Source organism: Bos indicus x Bos taurus, chromosome 28 (assembly GCF_003369695.1).
Source record: "Bos indicus x Bos taurus breed Angus x Brahman F1 hybrid chromosome 28, Bos_hybrid_MaternalHap_v2.0, whole genome shotgun sequence".
NCBI lineage: Eukaryota > Metazoa > Chordata > Mammalia > Artiodactyla > Bovidae > Bos > Bos indicus x Bos taurus.
The window spans coordinates 22,234,503-22,256,452 of NC_040103.1; the positions used below are offsets into that span (position 1 = coordinate 22,234,503).

The 21,950-nt window shown below is 37.3% G+C and overlaps 1 protein-coding gene across 4 annotated transcripts in view; it reads right to left on the reverse strand.

Moving 5' to 3' along the window:
- Positions 1-5,370: 5,370 nt before the first annotated feature.
- CTNNA3 (catenin alpha 3) overlaps positions 5,371-21,950 on the reverse strand; it is a 1,910,358-nt gene continuing 1,893,778 nt past the window's right edge. For all 4 annotated transcript variants that reach the window (XM_027530426.1, XM_027530429.1, XM_027530428.1 and 1 more), the window contains one exon: positions 5,371-13,835. In XM_027530426.1, the coding sequence (XP_027386227.1) occupies positions 13,548-13,835 (288 nt within the window). In that variant the 3' untranslated portion in view covers positions 5,371-13,547. The remainder of the gene's footprint in view (positions 13,836-21,950) is intronic.

Below are 21,950 nucleotides of genomic sequence, written 5' to 3' on the forward strand. Positions count from 1 at the left end.
TTGTTTTCCTCTATTTCTTTGCATTGATTGCTGAGGAAGGCTTTCTTATCTCTCCTTGCTATCCTTTGGAACTCTGCATTCAAATGGGAATATCTTTCCTTTTCTCCTTTGCTTTTCATTTCTCTTCTTTTCACAGGTATTTGTAAGGCCTCCTCAAATAGCCAATCATTTTTTTTGCACTTTTTCCATGGAGAAGGTCTTGATCCCTGTCTCCTGTACAATGTCACAAACCTCTGTGCATAGTTCATTGGGCACTCTGTCTATAAGATCTAGTCCCTTAAATCTATTTCTCACTTCCACTGTATAATCATAAGGGCTTTGATTTAGGTCATACCTGAATGGTCTAGTGGTTTTCCCTACTTTCTTCAATTTAAGTCTGAATTTGGCAATAAGGTGTTCATGATCTGAGCCACAGTCAGCTACTGGTCTTGTTTTTGCTGACTGTATAGAGCTTCTCCATCTTTGGCTGCAAAGAATATAATCAATCTGATTTTGGTGTTGACCATCTGGTGATGTCCATGTGTAGAGTCTTCTCTTGTGTTGTTGGAAGAGGATTTTTGCTATGACCATTGCGTTCTCTTGGCAAACCTCTATTAGCCTTTGCCCTGCTTCATTCTGTACTCCAAGGCCAAATTTGCCTGTTACTCCAGGTGTTTCTTGACTTCTTACTTTTGCATTCCAGTCCCCTATAATGAAAAGGACATCTCTTTTGGGTGTTAGTTCTAAAAGGTCTTGTAGGTCTTCATAGAACCATTCAACTTCACCTTCTTCAGCATTACTGGTTGGGACATAGGCTTGGATCACCATGGTATTGAATGGTTTGCCTTTGAAATGAACAGAGATCATTCTGTCATTTTTGAGATTGGATCCAAGTGCTGCATTTTGGACTCTTTTGTTGACCATGATGACTACTCCATTTCTCCTAAGGGATTCCTGCCCACAATAGTAGATATAATGGTCACCTGAGTTAAATTCACCCATTCCAGTCCATTTTAGTTCACTGATTCCTAGAATGTTGATGTTCACTCTTGCCATCTCCTGTTTGGCAACTTCCAATTTGCCTTGATTCATGGACCTAACATTCCAGGTCCCTATGCAATACTGCTCTTACAGCATTGGATCTTGCTTCTATCACTAGTCACATCCACAACTGGGTATTGTTTTTGCTTTGGCTCCATCCCTTCATTCTTTCTCCAGTTATTTCTCCACTGATTTCCTATAGCATATTGAACACTTACCGACCTAGGGAGTTCCTCTTTCAGTATCCTATTATTTTGCCTTTTCATACCATTCATGGGGTTCTCAAAGCAAGAATACTGAAGTGGTTTGCCATTTTCATTGAGTTAGATAAGGCTGTGGTCCATGTGATCAGGTTGGCTAGTTTTCTGTGATTATGGTTTCGGTCTGCCCTCTGATGCCCTCTCGCAACACCTAGTATCTTACTTGGGTTTCTCTTACCTTGGAGTGTGGTGTCTCTTCACGGTTGCTCCAGCAAAGTGCAGCCGCTGCTCCTTACCTTGGACGAGGTCACCCCTCCTGACCTTGAACATGGAGTAGCTCCTCTTGGCCCTCCTGCACCCGCGCAGCCACCACTCCTTGAATGTAGGGTTACTCCTCTCGGCCGCCGCCCCTGACCTCGGACATGGGGTAGCTCCTCTCATCCCAATATTCAATTAGTTGACATCAATATTTAGTTACTCTCTGCCATTACCTGGCATGCTCATACTTTCCTGCGCCAGGTATTTCTTTCTCCCTGTTTTCTTTTTCTCCCCCCATAAAGAAACTTTCAGAAGTCTATTTTGTGTGTGTTTAATATTGAAGCCTATAAATTGTATATCTTAATATAATAATAATAGCTAAATTTTATATTGTGCTTACCTAGTCCCAGGCATCCTTCAAAGTATTTTACATACATTCATTCATTTACTACTCATAACAACCCTATGTGGTAGGTTCTATCACCTCATTTCATTGACTATAGGGCACATTGATTGTAACGTACATTATAATTATTTTTGTCAGTTGAACTCTGAAATATCATCTCTCTCTTACAAATGAGAATTTCGAAATAATGGGAGGTTTAGCTTTTGAACTATATTGGAGAAGACTCTTGAGAGTCCCCTGGACAGTAAGGAAATCCAACTAGTTCATCTTAAAGGAGACCAGTCCTGAGTATTCATTGGAAGAACTGATGCTGAAGTTGAAACTCCAATACTTTGGCCACCTTTTGTGAAGAAATGACTCTTTTGAAAAGACCTTGAAGCTGGGAAGGATTGAAGGTGGGAGGAGAAGGGGACGACAGAGGATAAGATGGTTGGATGGCATCACCAACTCAATGGACATGAGTTTGAGTGGGTTCTGGGAGTTGGTGATGGACAGGGAAGCCTGGAGTGCTGCAGTCCATGGGGCTTCAAAGAGCTGGACATGACTGAGCGACTGAACTGAGAGGTTTAGCAAATTGCCCAAGAAAGGCTGGTGCTAAAAATGATGGGGCCAGGATGCAGACTGGGCACGTTATTGCCAGTGGCCATGCTTTTGAACATGGTGCCATCTTGCTACATGATGAGTCACGTATCTGGGCTGTTTCTGTATTTCTCAAATCACAAACAGCTTTCCCAGTAGATCTCAAAAGAAGTCATAGGATAAACATGATGCCACCTACTTGACTATCAGTATTTGACAGGAAAGGATTACATTGCCTTTCTACTATTAAAATAAACGAGGGTATATTAAATAGTAGAATGCAAGATGTATTCATGTTTTAGATAGAACTTAAGACTTATGCTTGCTTATGTTTGATGTTTTATACTTTATTTTGAAAATATTGTTTTAATTCTTAATCCTATCATTTAACCCAGACACTTGTCTATATCACACAGGATTATTACAACTGATTTTTCCCACTCGCTTTCCTCACTCTGAATACCCTACCAACTATATGTCTCATTGTCTAACTAGTCATCTTATAGCTCTGTTTGAATTAGAGAACTTATTTGCTAGGAGTTATTAGTATTATTCCCATTTACAAGTGAAACCACAATCTCCTATTAAAATGTCTATTAAGGTTCTCCTTTAGTCCTGAAACTTGCATTGCTTTCTTTTACCTTGGGTGAGATTTCCACAAGCTTCATGTTTATTTCCCTTCCTCTGCTATTCAATGAACCTGATGAGTTCACGTCTTGATTCCAAAATATTCATGATTCTTTTTATCACCCATAGTACCTTTGCATATAACAGTCTCTCAAGAAACACTTTCAACTGTTGAATAAACAAATGAGTGAAAAACAGCCATGGCTTTTCCTCATCAGTGATTTTCATTTATCTAAGGCAGCAGTGATGGTTTCGGAAGAGTGACAGGGAGAATTAGGAGTTTTCAAATCCTGTCCCTGACACTAGTGTCTGTCTCTGTAAACTTGAGGATTATTGGACTCTCAGAATTTCAGATGAGATAGTTCAGAGAGGACCCACATTACAGATCAGTTCTGGATCGATTCATTTGAGATAAACTCATTCATGAGTTTTCTCATTCTTTACCAAAATATCAGCTCAGCTATTCCTATGCCAATCACCATGCTAGTGTAGGAGAAACAGAAATAAGCACAACATCATCGTTGCTCCCAAGAATAGGGTGTATAACAGAGCTAAAGAGTGCAAACGTTTCTCTGGTATTGGGGCCTAGTACACCATGTGCATCTTCTTCCAAATTTAGCCCTCAGAGCAATAAACCTCAGAGCAACTGCTGCCTGAGGGATGGGCCTGGTGAATAGGGGATGCTGGGATGCTATAAGCCTTTAACAGAAGGATGGAGACATTCCAGAATCAAGCTGTGGATTTCCAGTGCTCTCGCAGAGCCTTCCTCTAAAGTCAAATAAAAAGAAACAATAACAACAAACCCATCAGTTCTCCTCCCACACCTATGCTGAATCAGTGCCCACAGAGGGCACCCCACCCAGTGAGGGGTTTAGGTCTGTGTTCCGGGGACTGCTCACTTGTGGCCCTTGGAGTTTGTCCTTTCTGTGTTACAAAAGGTGACAATGTAGACTTAATCAGCACACCTAACATTCTGTCACCACCGCCAACTAGAAGGGGTAGTGAGAAGACAGGAAAGCAGCAATGACGAGGGGATTTCTTTCATCTGTGGCATTCGGAATGGCAGATTCTTGCTTCCAGGATCCTGGGGATGAAGGGTAACCTCCTATAAACCTGAATGTGATCCACTCTCCCTTTACCATCACTCTGGGCTTTGAACATTCCCCATTGATTCTATAACAACTCCTTTTTCTGGGCCCGCATCTCATGAATCTCTTCCTTTCCAAAAATAAGAGACTGAGACACTGTAGGGAGCCTGTTACTTAACAACAAGGTACAGCAGCTCTTCCCTTACCAGCCACAGGATATTGGACATGTGGTGTCTGGAAGTTACATCTGTGAGTTACTGCTCCTGGATGGAATGCTTAATGGTGTTGCCCAGGAAATGTCAGGACATCAGCTCAGACTCCAGGCAGAAATGACTCTTCTTGCCAAGAGTGCTTTTAGTACCACTTCCACCCCCAGAGCCAGCATGACAACAGATCAAGGTGGAGAGAATGCTGCTGCCAGAGCAAATCTGGGCTCCTGGGGAAGAGTGACACAGGGAGACTGACTTGGGAAGACAATCCCACACAGCCTTTCATTAAAAGGAGGTGGCTGGCATTTAGCAGAACTGAGTGAGGGGAGGCATAGTTTATCATAGGAATCAAGTGATAAAAGACTTTACATTTCAGACTGTGTTTTAAGAAGGTACAGAAGCAGACTGAGACCTCCCAAGAAGCACCTCAAGCAGTGGGAGTCATGAAGGGAGAAAATCATGTCCTAGAATGGACAACAACAGTGTGTAAATGCTGGAAGAGGATCCAGAGACTCTTGCCATGGGATTCACACTGATGAGCGATTATCACCAGCATAGAGGTGAGGAAGCTAAGATGGATAATCCAAATCTATTAATATTCAAATGCAGAAGTGTTGCTAGAGACAATTGTATTCCATAGAAGTATGTATTCAGACAGTCTCCGAAAAATTGGTTCTTTCCATCAAGTCCTAAGTTTAGAGAACAGTTTCTCAGCTACATAGACATTCATTATTCAAGTCAAGGCCTAACATCCATACTGAAACAAACAAACAAAAAATGTGCCATTTAAACCAAAAGTTTAATTCTACTACATATTGTCTACATCACTTGTGTTCAACTGGTAGTTTGTAGTAGAAATCCTCCCAAATTGTAGTCTATGTAACTGAAGGAGAGTAGGAATGAAGGTCATACCTTGACTACTGGTTAGATTACTCAGTAATTTTGTCCCACTCGTAACATAAACCACGAAAGACAAACGCCAAATGCATAAACAATACTTTTCATTTTTATTGCTTTAACATATGTAGTTCCAGTTAAGCAAATTATTAATAAACTACACTGACATGAGTTAAATAATGTTTCAAATAATACTGCATAATTTCAAAACAAACCCAGTGTTACATGTGTGAAATAATTGAAATGAAATGAAAAACAAAAATTAGTTTGATTCAGTTAAGCACAAAAGACATGCAGAATCTCAAACAAGGAATATTTGGGCTTCTATGTCAATGTCATGAGGGTATTAAAGAGCTTTATCTATTCCTGGATAAATAATTCATTTTTATTGACGGATGAAACTGACCTCAAAGATAAATAATGACAGCTCCACAAACACTTTTGCCAAAGTTTACCCATGGCCAAACCATAAAACTTCTTCAAGTTGGTTGTTACTACAGTAGATGGTTCACTCAGCGCCATTCTGCCTTCTGCATAGCAGAGTGAGGTATGGAAGCAAAGTAGTTTGAAACCCTTCAAATTCCATTAAAATTTAGTTCTCAAGATATTGCTATGATAAAGATGACTATTATCAACTCCTTGCTTTTATTTCATCTCAGAGTGTCTTAATTTAAATCTGCCTTCATCCTGACTTACCATGTACACATGACCTTCAGAAATGTCACTATGTTTAAACTATCACATTTGTTGTCTATAAAAGTACATACAGTAAAGTAAGTGACTGTTTTTGTCATTGTTGTGTTTGTTTAATTGTTGCCAGGTTGCTATGGAACTAAAAATAAAATAAAAATGGAAAGCAGAGGCATCTGGAAATCTTTCACTGGAAGTTTTAATTTCTACTTAATCACCCAACAACTTGCCCAAGAAAATCTTGCTTTAGAGTCCCAACTATTAAGTACTAAATTGGGCATAACATATGTCTACTTCTGTTTTCAGGGATGTATTATTCATGGACATCAAAGAAAAATCTTTATGCTGTCATTCAGGACCAGTGAAATTTTCTTTGGAGGAATTTTACTGCACAAGGTCAGCTTTCAAAATCAGAAGCATAGCTTAACTCTCAAAAGCAGTTGCTGAAATTCTCATATTTATATCTCATTGTATACTAGCAGACAAGAATAGAGGGCTATAATGGTATAAGATTTAGCAAGCAATGGAATACTATCTCTATAATATTTTCAAAATTAATTTTATGTTTAAAGCCTCAAGAAGACAAGTTCTCATTAACTGAGAGCATGAACTAAACTCCTAGACTTTCTCCTTTGTTTCGTGAATAAACATTCCAATCCAAATTTGATCTTAGAAACCCAGACCAAAGAAACTTGTCAGTCTCAGCTAGACTATCAGTGAATATCACAGAGAGCTTCAGATAATTCATGAAGATTGGAAACTGCTGTGACATGTTGAGGACTGGCCTGCTGCTGCTAAATCGCTTCAGTTGTGTCCGACTCTGTGCGACGCCATAGACGGAAGCCCACCAGGCTCCCCCGTCCCTGGGATTCTCCAGGCAAGAACACTGGAGTGGATTGCCATTTCCTTCTCCAATGCATGAAAGTGAAAAGTGAAAGTGAAGTCACTCAGTCGTGTCCGACTCTCAGTGACCCCATGGACTGCAGCCTTCCAGGCTCCTCTGTCCATGGGATTTTCCAGGCAAGAGTACTGGAGTGGGGTGCCATTGCCTTCTCCAGAGGACTGGCCTAGGACTACATAATACATGGTTGTCTGAATAGAAAAAAAGTATATATAACTTCAGGTTTTGAACTATTGATGTAATTATTAAAAGGGGGTTTTAAAATGTTTAGAGATGCTACATATTTTAAGACCAAATACTCAGAACAAACAAATAAGCATTCTTCTTGAAGATGTAAAGGAAAGAAAACTTTAGAATTAAAAAATACCTCATTTCGAATGAAAACAGAGGACATGAGCAGAATTAGTATTCTGCTAGTACTTTTAGCATTTTAGCTAGCCATTTAGATGGCTGCTGTAATATATGTCCTACATTGAAAAGATGTTTAGAGATGGTTGTTAGAAATCTGAGTCTCTTTTAAAAGAACTCTGGAGCTTCCTTTTATGACAGTTGGGAACAGGTACCATCATTCTGAGGTACCAGGTACTCAAAAACGAAGACCCCAAATAAATACATTCACACTTAAAGGAAACATTTCTGACTCCACTTTAAGAAAAACCAGGAAGTCAAGTACCCCAGGCCTGAGAAGGGGAGGTATAGCAAGCAACAGGGGCAAGAGGGAGAGTCTAGCCTTCAGTTGTCTCTAGGAATAAGGACCATGTAAAGTTAAAGAACTCAATTTGCTTACAGTCAGGTACATATTGTATTCATTTTGTTACCTCTATAAAGAAGGAAACATACATTTCCTATGGTTCAGTCAGTTTGGAATTCAAGGAACCTTTATCTTATTTCAGTAATCCTTGGCCAGTCCTCCCATGGGATCCATAGCTTTAAACACATAAATACATATTAGCAATAAAGAAGGAAAGAAATGGTGTCTATAAATGTTTGTTACCAATTGATGCTAAAGATGGGTTTTAAACATACATCTCCATGGAAGATTTCACCTCTATGGAAATGAAGGTAATTTGGTGTTTTCATTTGATTTCAGATCACATAGATGAAATATTCATTCCTTATATACCCGATAGTCTTTATTCAGTTATTAGAGGTGATAATATTCAATTAATTACTTATATACTTATCAATGATGTAGGAGTGTGTGTGTATGTATGTATGTATGTGTGCATGTGTGTGTGTGTGCACAAAGTTTTGATCCTTTTGTTCTTACATAGGAACTCAGCGAGCATTTGAAATGTGTATCTCATTTTCACCTGAAAAATCTCATCTCATTTTCGAGGAAATCTGCTGTGATGGCTAAAAGTTCAGACTCCACATTGCAAACAAATTTTAAAGCCAATGAGTTTTGTAGAAAGATCCATATCCTTACTTTCTTTATCCAAGGAATAGAACTGATAATGTTTATCACATAGGGTTATTTAAAAAAAAATTAAGTAAGGTAATAGCATTTACCACAGACTTAGCTCATGGCAAGAATCACTGTTTTGTTATCTGATGTATCCTAAGAACCTAGGGCAGTGTTTGGAACATCAACATTGCTTGACAAATATTAAATATATAATATCTTGATTCACTTTGATACTGGGAAGAATTTCACCCATCATCAGCCTAGAAAATTGTCTGGATTTCTGCTTCCCATCTTGCAAACAATATCACTAAGTGATCCTCAAAAGTTACACAATGTGTTCTCCTGCCCTGACATGACTTCATTCCAAACCACCAAAGACAAGTGCCCCGTCTTATCCTTAAAATCTTCCTCAGGAGGAGGTTGCCAAATCTTCACAGAACTCTTCCTCTCTCCAGTATAAAAGTTCACAGCTTCAGCAACTACCTTTCTTATTCCCTTCTCCACCTCTGTCATTTACCTACTTTCTTTTAACTGTTCTGTACTTACTGATTTTTTTTCCTCCAACTTGTTCATTTTGAAGATCAGTCCTTGCGTTTTGTTCTCATAAACCAGTGGGAGTTTTTGGATGCTAGAAGCCAGCCTATAACCATGAACATCTCATCCCACAAGCTACATAAAGGCCAGATCAAACCATCTATCATCTGAAGGTAAGATTGGGTTCCCTTTAGAAGTGGTTCTCTCAATTAGTATTATCTTCTTTAACAATGTTCAAGAATAGGTCCTCTCTATCTTGGTGGGGGAAAAAATTCACATGTAAAATGATGAACATAGGAAATTATTCTTTTGCTTTAATAGAAAATGTTTCTTGTTCATGTTAGTTAGTTAAAATGGCAAAAAATGCATTTAAAATGTTAATTCTTCTCTCTCATTTTTAGATATCTAGGATAGTATTAACACCTTGATTAGGACATCTGGTTTTAATAACATCCATATTTTTTTATTCTAATAGACCCAAAGAACCAAAATGAAATCTTTAAACTACTTTGTGTGTAGACTTTTCTGTCATTAGGCCTGACTTGTTTATTTGGTAGTAAAACAATGCAAAATACTAATAATAAAGATATTCTAATGGTATGGGAAGAGGGTTATGAAAAAAAAATGCTATAGGGTTTTTGTCTGATTAAGTGTTGCTTTCTGGCATGTGATGTATAAATGAAAAATTATATATAAATATACATTTCCCAGGTTGCACATTTTTGTCAACTTAAAAAGAATTATTAAAATAATATGCAAGTTATTTTCTTTTAACTGGATGCCCCTAAATTTTCTGACCAAGTCAAATAAAAATATTTCTGACTTTCCAAACAGAAAAATGGTTGTTTGCTACCTAAATATGCAATAGACAGACAATCTTAACAAAAGGCAGGCTGACAAAAGAAAATACGGATTTCATTCAGTTTGATATTCTGGTGCTTGCTTTGCTGACCTAGAAAATTACAGTGACAGTGAAACAGTTCTGCAGTGAGTTCACTAGAGAAGGCTAAATATGACCAGGAAAAGTCTCCATCTCATTCTACTCATTCTACCACTATAAAAAATTGTGTATCCATGGGAACCACAATCCCTAGCAGGGAAGTGTGGATTTGACACCAAAAAAGGTAAGCATGTTTTCTGGAATAGGAAAAAAAAAAAAAAGATAATGCCATTGGGATTTTAAGTTAATAATTTTAACTAGAATGCTATTAATCAATTGATATATGGGATGGACTCCTAAAAGGTGATAAGGGATTTTGGAGCACGGACTAAGAGGAAAGCACATTATTTGGGAGTAATTGACTGGGATGAGCATGCCTGACTGTCTTCTGGTAGCAAACTGTTAGCAGTTAATAGGAAGCTACAAGCTCAAGGATGATGAGATACAAAGACCACCCTTAAAGTAAAGGTGTAGGAAGCTATTGGATATACCTCTACTGTTAGATGTTAGTCTTTTCAGGTGCTCATTAAAATTTGAGGAGCACTAATTATTAGATTTGAGGCCCAAATTGGGTACTTAACTGTGTGTTCCCAATTTAGTCTTGTTTTAATGTGACTTGAAGACTGACCTCCTTTGAAGCTGTTAAGTGTGCAACAATGTCAGCCTGATGAAGCAGACCTTTCTGTTTTAGTTGTGGGGGTACTTACCCTTCATACAGAAGGAATTTTATGGGGGAACATATATGTTAACATTGATAAATTAAGAGATTTGCAAAGACCAGAGGCAATTTTAAGAATATTGCATTTTTAAGAATATTGCATCTAATATATTCACAGTTTTTATTCACGTCATAAGACAAGTACAAAGGGATTAACAAATTTCCTTAGAAATTTAGTGTTTGAATTTTTTCTAGACTCATTTATTGAGTCTATTAGAAAGTAAGAAATATTTTAATTTATTAATTTCCACTTGTGATAAGTATACTGGAAAGATTTATATTTATCATCTTTCCAATTTGAGGAAAACCTTCCAGTTTTTCAACTAAAACTGGATTATGATTTCACAGACCTTTGCTACCTTCTGATTTCAGTTCAATGTTTGCCAGTGATGCTGGTGGCTAACCAGGTCGGAACTGTCATTCTAGGTGATATATGCCCTCTCCTCCCTCTCAAAGATTTTTTTCCTACATAAATTTATTTCACCAAAGGAAAAAAGGTGAGTTTTGATTAGCAAGATAAAGCAAAGGTATCATTAGAAGAAGCACAAATCTCTGTGATGTGATTTAAAAAGGTGCATTGATGGGCAATCACCATCATTAGGAAATTTCAGTCATTCCCCTACAGAAGAGAACTCAGTTATAAATATATACACCATCTTCATACGTACTGATTAGATTCATTTAACTATGTTTTATAATGCGAGGATTTGTTAATATATTTGCTGCTAATTTTGCTTACAAGTATTATACTATTAGCAGGCTTGAATTGAATTAGACTGTGAGATGCTGCACACTGCGGGAATTGAGTCAGGTGGACAGATGTCTTTCTCAGCTCTGCTCATCTTGTTCTTATTGCATCTTTGATTACTGCAACAGGCATTACTCTTGGGACATTCTCCAAGGTAATTTTTTTATTATTATTATTACGTTTTCCTTAATTATAGTTGTTTGCTTTAAGCTAAGCTGGCAACCATCTGTTTTGAAGAGGGGGAATTTTTCACATCCCATTTTGGGTAGAGAGTCATTTTTTAAAGATAGACACAGAGATTATTTGATAATCATATAATTTCAAGTTGTTTATGTTGTTTTGGCATCCAGTGCTACATCCTAAACTCAAATCTGTGGAAGGCTGTGTAGAAGCAGACAGACACTAGATTTTCCAAATGAGACTCATTATTCTTGAGTGTGTGGCTTAGAGGCTAAGATGTACTAGTTTGATAATTTTTAAATAAATTATTTTCTCACTTCTACCTGAGAGAGTGTGATAGATGTAACTCTTGTAACGTCCTCTTAGAACAGAAAATGATGGGAACATTTCAACAAAGAAATCCCCTGTTTTGCCCCACTTAGGCTAGCTAGTTTTGGAAAACAATTATTTGGATTCTCTGATTCCTTTATGCACTGCTTTTTCATTTAGGGAGTAGACTCTGTTCAGAATAATTATTGTGGGCCAGTGCATACTCAGTTTTACCTATTCATACTGTGCATACTGGTCCACAGGGAGAAGTTTATAGCTTTTGCTCTTAGGAAGTTTACTTACTTAGCCCAGGAAACCAGGCATTGTGGAAGAAAAATATAATACATTACAATGAAAAGTTTGCATTTTTCTCATAATTTATAATGACCGATTAAATCTGTTCCCCATACCATTTGCTCAATAGCATACACATCATGCTTTCAACTTTTATGCATCCTTATGTTTCACACATTCTTTTACCCAAACTAGTCCTCCTATCATCACCTGAAGTTGTATGTTTAAACTTTACCTTGTCAAACTATGATGACATGGTTGTTGAAAAAAGTCATCAATGGCGATTTATTACAAAGTGAAGTCATAATTTTGGTATAATTTTGATAGAGTAGAATAGGAAATGCATGTTTGAAATCCTGTGAATGGGAACTCTATGCATGAAAAAAAGTAAAACTGAAAGTTGACTCCTCCAAAGAGAGATAGGACTAGAGAGAGAGAAGCATTGCACTAGTCTCTGAAACTGTTATAACATCCATTATGAACTCAACTAGGAATGAGCAATGATGGTAGTTAAAAGTGACCTGAATGACTTTTATTTTAAAAAATGTTATCAAAATCACTCCAGCTTCATTACCTTTAACTCTACTTCATAGTTCAGTGGTACAATTTGCTCATATTTTTTGAGTTATATTTTACTCAATGCCAAAAGGTTTCTCAAATTGGTCTTTTCCTGTTAATTATACTTGCAAGCTGATACAAATAAAGTTTTAGAGTCATGCAGAACTCTTTGCACTTCTTGTATCGTAACTCACTTGGGGATAGAGTTAGATGCCCATATCCCCAGTGGAGGATAACTCTTACTCCATATATTAATATCTATTCTGGTGAACCTTCTTAAACCCAAAACCCAATGTGCACAACTGTTGAACACAATGGAACTCTGAAACACACACATTTGTGACATGAAAACTCATAACTTTTATAATGTTAATTGTTTCATAAATAATCAAGACAGACATTGAAAATCCAGAAGTAGCTTGACTGCTCTCATACCTGGTTAGTTTCTGATGGATATTAGCCCAATCATTTGACAGTAGTTTCAAATATCTAGAGACTGATTTCTTTTTTACCCCTGTTGAAGGAATCACACGTCTACCAGGTTAGATGAGATAAATGACATATGTGGAGATTAAATTGAAAGTATTTTTATGAAATCTTTTGTTTGCATTAAAAACCAAGTCAAGAGCTCATGTCAATGTTTTAATTCAAAGGGTGAATTTAATCGAAAAGGGTGAGTATATTTAACCTATTACAGATGAACAGGACTCACTTGAGAAATGAATATAAGATACTCTGTGATGGGAAAGGCTGAATGACACCTGGAGATTTCATTCATTCAATAAGCATATGTTGGCCATACAGAAATGACAATGACAAGATCCCAAATATATGTTGCTCATGTGGGTTAGGGTTTCAATGTTTTACATCATTTGTGGGTTAAATTCTAAGTTAGTGAACTTACAGAACTAATCAAGTGTAAAAATAAAGGAGTGTGTTTAGCCAGGACTTTGTAATATACACACTAGAGTAGAACAGTGGTTTCAGTAGACTTGTCTTCCTCTGAATTCACTCATGACTTGCACTGGGTGGATTTTTTTCTTTGCTGAGCCTCGTCTGACAGCTGCATAAGTTTCCTCTGGTTTCTCTCTTTTAATCAAGGGCTTTTTTGCAGGAGCCTTCATTCTCCACATCACAACTGGGTGCCGGGGCCCAGTGGGACTCTGAATTCGGATGATCTTGGTTGAGGCAATGTAAGACATTTTCACTGTTTGCACTACAGCATTCATTAAATTTTTGGCTGCTTGGATCAGGGAGGTGACACTGTCCAACTGTAGAGGGGGAAAAAAAGCTATTATTTGAGAACATAATCAGGAATTTAAAGATATTTAATGTTACAGAAAATGAAATGTGCGACACTTGTTTTTAACCCCAGAAATGATAGTTATTTTATCTCCGAAATGAATGAGTTAATTCACATTTTACATATCTATGTAAATTATCACATCAATCTATGTTAATCATTTAGTTATTGATCTGATGCATAAATAGATCCATATTCTATTTTCTAAGATGATATCTTAGGTTAATTTTTTTTCCCTGGTTTTCAGTGAACTCTATTCTATAGCTTCTATATCATATCATAAGGCCTAGACGGGTTACAGCTATCTTTGTAATGGATCTCCATAATTCCAGGGTTAATGTTGACCCCTTGTGTAACAGATGACTATCTACAGTAAAAGCTCTATCATGTAAAAGTAACTTAGTAAGAACAACTGAAAAATCTTAGGAAATTCATAGTCTAAGATAAATAATATATACATATACATACATGCATGTAAACCACTAATTTTCACGAATATTTATTTCACAAATAATTTCACCTAAAAGAGTCTTTTAAACACAGAATGATTAACCTATCATGCAGAGTATTAAAATAGATAAAACCAAGGCCTTCAGGCCTTTAATCTGGTTTAAATTCCAGGACTGCCATTTAATTACATAAACTAATCATTTAACTATCTTCATTCTAGTTTTCTCAGATAGTAAATAGGAAAGGAATGTTTATTAAAGTCAAAATAACATATATAAATAACCTTATAGAGGGATGGTCAGTTATTAAATATTTCCTTTGTTTCTTGTGAAGATTGAGAAAATTGCTTAATCATATACTAACGAACATTCTAAAAGAAACCTTTCCCACATAACTCTATTTTGTAACTGTTTTGTTTCCTAGGTTGTTCACAAAAACAGTCTCTGGACAAAACGAGGTGATATTCCTAGAATCTTGCAAAATACTTTAGGGCTAGCCAAGCTGGTTCATTTTTATATAACTAATGCTTCTTCCATTATTTTCGTTTGGCAGATTGTCACCCACAGCCGATTCACACTCGACTGTCACCTCTCTGTGATGTGTGCTGTCAGGGTTGAGGCTCAAACCCTGGCTCTGTAGATACTGAAATCCATCAGCAGCTGCCTGGCTTAAGTACCCTAGCTTTGCAGTTCAGGGAGTCTCATCTCACATACAGAATAAATGAGTGAAGGAAAGTAGTAAGCTGAGGTTATGTGCCTGGGGCAGTGGTCTACTTGGCTGCTTTCCTGGGAGAAAATTTAATTAGCTCCATTATATGCTCGGTCTGAAATCCTTGAAAAGGTAACACCAAACAATATGTAATTTGAGAGACAGTGATACTTGGAAATTACACTCTAAGTCTTTTTACTTATTGAAGCCAGGAAGGTAAAATCTGTGCATGTGGCAGGAATGACATTTTTTATTAACGAAAATTAAACAAGATTCATGAAGCACTCACACTTAAATGTTTTTCTGTATTTCATAAAACATTTAGAACTTCTGAATCTGTACACAACTTTAAATAAAAAACAACTAGACTTTGAATAGAATAACACACTTTGTTATTAAGGTTACTCTATGGACACATTGCCGGAGAAGGCAATGGCACCCCACTCCAGTACTCTTGCCTGGAAATCCCATGGACGGAGGAGACTGGTAGGCTGCAGTCCATGGGGTCGCTAAGAGTCAGACATCACTGAGCAACTTCACTTTCCCTTTTCACCTTCATATATTGGAGAAGGAAATAGCAACCCACTCCAGTGTTCTTGCCTGGAGAATCCCAGGGATGGGGAAGCCTGGTGGGCTGCTGTCTATGGGGTCGCACAGAGTCAGACATGATTGAAGCGACTTAGCAGCAGCAGCAGCATGGACACATTGCAGGCTAAAATCTGTTGTTTAATAATTAGCAATTTTCATTAAAGGCCTTCTGCAGCTAGTTAGATTCTGAAAGTCATTTTCAATCTCACCAAAAGAAAAAAAAAGTTTTTCTAAATGACAAATGAACGTGAATAGTAATGAGGATCCTTGGTAATTTTCTCCCTCAAACATGAAACTCTTTGGTTTATTCCAAGGGCTCTGTGATATCATTAAATCTTCCATAGAAGAAGGTCCTAGTGACCTGCTATCATTCAAGATTTCACCAGGGGCTCTGGTCTTCCCACCCTAAAACTTATATTTTCTCCTTTTGACTCTGTAATCTTGTCATGTATAGATTGTGTTTATTTTATTTTATTTTAATTTTTCCATAGGAGTGGGTTTTATATATAAACCTATTCTTGAAGGATGGTGAAATTAAATTTGTGCCTTAAAATGTGGAAATCAACTTGTCTTCTTCCCTCACTGATTCAGCAAAGCTTTGTCTGTACCATTGTGATCTCTTATGCTGGCCTCTGACAATTTCTTTTATTTTAAAATCCTAAATGACTATAGTAGGATTTCTCCTCCAGCAGACTGAAAAAAACACAGGACAAATTATCCCCCTAGGAGAGCACGAAGACTACTTTTACAGACAGATTAGGACAATTGCTGAAAGAATACTGTTATTTCATGAGGAAAGATTGTGAGACATTCTCTGAGGATTTTTGATGTCCAAGAGCTATGTGCATTAAGATGCCTGCCTTTCTACTGTGAGTCAAATCACAGGGCACAGAGCAAGAGCACAGACCAGCCAAGCACACGGTAGGAAATTTTGTTTGAGACCCAAGCAGTGCCTCAGGCATACTCATAGAGAATAACTGCACAACTTCATGTCTGCAAAAGAAAAAAAAGTATTATAAGCCCTCTTACCAGGCTTACTTTAATGAAAAACCCTCCAAGGGAAGAATTCAAAAGAATTCTCTTCATGAAAACAAGGCATATTTGAGTAGGGTAATACATCACTTTGGGATTTCTGTGTTCAACTTAACAAAATTTTCTGAGTTTCACAATTGTACCTGTGCAAATGAGAATGTTATTTTACTTTAAAGGCCTGTGGAGTAAACCAATCAGACTATAAAGGTCAGGTCCAAAATTCTCTACCATTACAAATAACTTTCATCAATTGTAAAGACTTCTAGGCAAATGTAACCTGAAATGTGTGCCATAAAAGGAACTATTTTTCCTAATATCTGGTAACACTCTTCTCTGATCTAGATGAAGTGTTTTTGATCAAGGTATCAACTGAGAAACCACACAGCTTCTAAGGCCCTCAAACCTCCTACTGTTATATGTATTTGCATGCAAGTACATATAAACAGGTTCCTGTTGCCTTCTTTCCATAAAAGTGGGTGGGGTTATAAAAATAAGTTATCAAAGAGGAGTTTGACCTACATTAAAAGCCTCTGATCTATATAAATAGACATACCTATATTCCAACCATAGTAAATAGGAACATAGCCACTCTTCCTCTGGTAGTGACTTGTGCTTATTCTTACTACACTGGTCTGGGTTCAAAATAAATGAACTTAATTGACCTATTAATGTCACAATAAGATCCTCAATACTGTCTATGTCCAAAAGTAAACTGGACATAGTTCATAAATTGTGCCTATTTTTTTTTTTTTTTTTTGAGGATCTAGTTGAATAAAGAAATAGAGGAAAACAACAGAATGGGAAAGACTAGAGATCTCTTCAAGAAAATTAGAGATACCAAGGGAATATTTCATGCAAAGATGGGCTCCATAAAGGACAGAAATGGTATGGACCTAACAGAAACAGAAGATATTAAGAAGAGGTGGCAAGAATACACAGAAGAACTGTACAAAAAAGATCTTCACGACCAAGATAATCATGATGGTGTGATCACTCAGCTAGAGCCAGACATCCTGGAATGTGAAGTCAAGTGGGCCTTAGAAAGTATCACTCTGAACAAAGCTAGTGGAGGTGATGGAATTCCAGTTGAGCTATTTCAAATCCTGAAAGATGATGCTGTGAAAGTGCTACACTCAATATGCCAGCATTTTTGGAAAACTCAGCAGTGGCCACAGGACTGGAAAAGGTCAGTTTTCATTCTAATCCCAAAAAAGGCAATGCCAAAGAATGCTCAAACTACTGCACAATTGCACTCATCTCACACACTAGCAAAGTAATGTTCAAAATTCTCCAAGCCAGGCTTCAGCAATACGTGAACTTCCAGATGTTCAAACTGGTTTTAGAAAAGGCAGAGGAACCAGAGGCCAATATCTGCTGGATCATCAAAAAAGCAAGAGAGTTCCAGAAAAACATCTATTTCTGCTTTATTGACTATGCCAAAGCCTTTGACCTTGTGGATCACAATAAACTGTGGAAAATTCTGAAACAGATGGGAATACCAGACCACCTGACCTGCCTCTTGAGAAACCTATATGCAGATCAGGAAGCAACAGTTAGAACTGTATATGGAACAACAGACTGGTTCCAAACAGAAAAAGGAGTACCTCAAGGCTGCATACTGTCACCCTGCTTATTTAACTTATATGCACAGTACATCATGAAAAACGCTGGGCTGGAGGAAGCACAAGCTGGAATCAAGATTGCCGGGAGAAATATCAATAACCTCAGATATGCAGATGACACCACCCTTATGGCAGAAAGTGAAGAGGAATAAAAATCCTCTTGATGAAAGTGAAAGTGGAGAGTGAAAAAGTTGGCTTAAAGCTCAACATTCAGAAAACGAAGATCATGGCATCATTCCCATCACTTCATGGGAAATAGATAGGCAAACAGTGGAAGCAGTGTCAGACTTTATTTTGGGGGGCTCCAAAATCACTGCAGATGGTGACTGCAGCCATGAAATTAAAAGACGCTTACTCCTTGGAAGGAAAGTTATGACCAACCTAGATAGCACATTCAAAAGCAGAGACATTACTTTTCCAACAAAGGTCCATCTAGTCAAGGCTATGATTTTTCCAGTGGTCATGTATGGATGTGAGAGGTGGACTGTGAAGAAAGCTGAGCACCAAAGAATTGATGCTTTTGAACTCTGGTGTTGGAGAAGACTCTTGAGAGTCCCTTGGACTGCAAGGAGATCCAATCTGTCCATTCTAAAGGAGATGATCCTGGGTTTTCTTTGGAAGGAATGATACTAAAGCTGAAACTCCAGTACTTTGGCCACCTCATGCGAAGAGTTAACTCATTGGAAAAGACTCTGATGTTGGGAGGGATTGGGGCCAGGAGGAGAAGGGGATGACAGAGGATGAGATAGCTGCATGGAATCACCGACTCGATGGACGTGAGTTTGAGTGAACTCCGGGAGTTGGTGATGGACAGGGAGGCCTGGCGTGCTGCAATTCATGGGGTCACAAAGAGTCAGACACAACTGAGCGACTGAGCTGAACTGAATTGAATATGGAGATTATGCCCAGAGTCAGCTTTTACTAACAGCAAGGATGTATTTTGCAAATAATCAAAATTTCGAACATCTAACTAGAGTCCTCAATATTATCATCCTGTAGGAATCTTAATTTTATTGTAATGTCTCTTGTGCTTTGTGGCATATACTCCATGAACTCAGGTAAGCTACAGTACAATTCTGTCCGGTTCTAAGGATGTTTTCAGACAAAAGGCTTGGTTCAACTTAGAGATGTATCTGCAAGCCTTTGTTGTGGAAAAGGAGTTTAACAACAATATAAGGTATTTTCTTTTTCCTCATAAAAGTGCCAAAATTTTTTACAAAGCCCTAAGTTAAATACCTGTAAATGTAAGCCTCCACAAATCCATCAAGGTGGAATGTTTGTTGGCAAATCCTTGTTCAAATCTTACTGTAATTATTGATAGGAGGAATATCCAAGAAAGACATGCTAGTTCCTCCTTCCTTCAATTGTGTAAGTTCCTCATTGATGTTAGTCGCACACCAGAATGCATTGTACTTTACTGCTCTAACTCCCCACATTCTGGATACAAGGTCTTTATCAGTAATGTGTTTTGCCTGAGGTTTCTAAGCTGCACTCCACTGATGTGGAGCCCATCCCTTGCACCTGAGCTATCACTTGGGGAAGGCATAGTTAGCTCCCCATCCCTGTGTGAATCGCCATGGCAACTACTGCTGCTAGAATTCCTGTTGTTGCCTGGAAAAATACATTTCCTGTCCTATAAACCTTCTAGATAAAATGGTGCCAATGGTAGCTTATGAATTCTCATGAGTCTCAATGTTTACCTGCACTTATACACCCCCTGTGGATATTGCATCTGCACCAAAGCAGTCCTTGAAAGGCAAATGTGTGTGGTTTGGCTCCAAGTATAATAACAGCTTATAATAATTGCTAATATCTATTGTGTGCTTCCTATGTGTTTGTGCAGTTCTAAATAGTTGACATAAATTAACTCAGTAATCCTATGAAGTAAGTACCATAATCATCTCCATTTTAAAGATGAGGAAACAAAGGAACTAGAAGGTTTCATAGCTTTCTCAAGGTGATACAGCTATTAAATGAAAGACCTGGAATTTGAGCCAAGGCAGCCTTGTTCAAATACCTGGTACTTTTACCTATTACACAACCCTGCCCCTTAGTAATATGTCACTTGCAACATGTATTTATTTTCAGATATTGTATGGTTGAGCAAACTGTACCATTAATACAATGTATAAAATTTTGAAAACTGCTATCTAATAACTGTTTTTTAGAAAGGTTATAGAATTTTTGCAGTTACAGAATTTATAGAATTTTGGTACTAAGAAAAATGAGAGTGTCTTACTTGTAATGTATTTTGTTAGAATGGTGGTTTGATTGTGTTTGTGTTATCATTTTCCAAGCAGCATTTTCTTGAAATAGCAAATAGAAATACTGAGTCATCCTCATAAGTTCCAAACAGTTTAAAGACTTTCAATGTAGATCTCAATAAACATATCAATAAGGCAAAGTTAAACCATAAGCAAATCATATTATAGCTTCTGGGACATGGAATTATATAACATTCATTTCATATTTAAAATGTAAATACAAAACAAACTTTTTTTTCTGATTCTCAAAACAAAATTAAATTTGTTTGCCCTGATTTTGAAATAGAAACTGAGATCTGGTCACCTGATCTTGGGGTTTCTATTTAACCCTTAGTTACTTATAAAGTGCTCAATTCAACTATTTGGAAATAAAGTCAGCATAGGTAGTGTTAAAGAGTATTATGTATATGTGTTGGTAGATAATAAGAGATAGCTTAAATATTTCTTAAAAACAAACATTAATAGTCTTTCTAACTTATGATCTAATAATGGTAAGTATACACCACAGGAAATGTTTAAATATATATTTGTTGGCAAAAATGTATCTTATAATTCAATATGCTTTTAGTATCTACCCTGAACTTTTCCTGGTGACCTAATTTTATTCCAATACCTGCTTAACACATGTCTCTGAATGGATTTTTAGAAGCATGGCCTGAATTGGAAACATTCTCCTTTTTCAGATGCATTCAAAAATGGTAAATAGCCAGACTGGCTTAAGGGGAAAATCAAATAAGGGGTTTTGTTAAGGCCAGTCAAAGTGGGGTTAAACATCCAAATTGAAATTGTCAAGCTTATAATTAAATTGAGAAAGTGGTACCTTCTTTGAAGATTAAAAATTATTCCAATGGGCCACTGATTGGATTCATCTTGTAAATGTGTCCTTTACCAATTCTCCATGAGACCATGACGACAGAAGAAAACAACTTAAGTTGAAAAGGGAAAAATCAATGTGTGGAATAACTAAAGAAATTTAACACTACTGAGAAGGCCAGACATGAAATAGAATATAACATTTATTCAGTTATAATATGATCCTCTCAAAAAGTATTTTCAAGTCTTACTGTTTTCTAAAGCATATATTCCACACCAAAAACATTATGTTACTTTAAAAGGAAATAATCACAAACCTAATACCAATTCAGGTGGCTACATAGAATGCTGATTTAATTATATTTGAAATGGCCTATTATAAAAATATGATTGGTGATATTAGTGATGGGCTATTCAGCTGTGCGGCACTGGAACAGCAGCTGCATGGTGCTGGAGTGACTGGGAAGAGATACCCCATGTCCAAGGGCAGAGAATCCCCAGCAAGACAGTAGGTGCTGGACCAGCAGCTGCACGGAGCTGGAGTGACTTTGAGGAGATACTCCACATGCAAGGGCAAATAAGAAGCCCCAGCAAGATGGTAGGAGG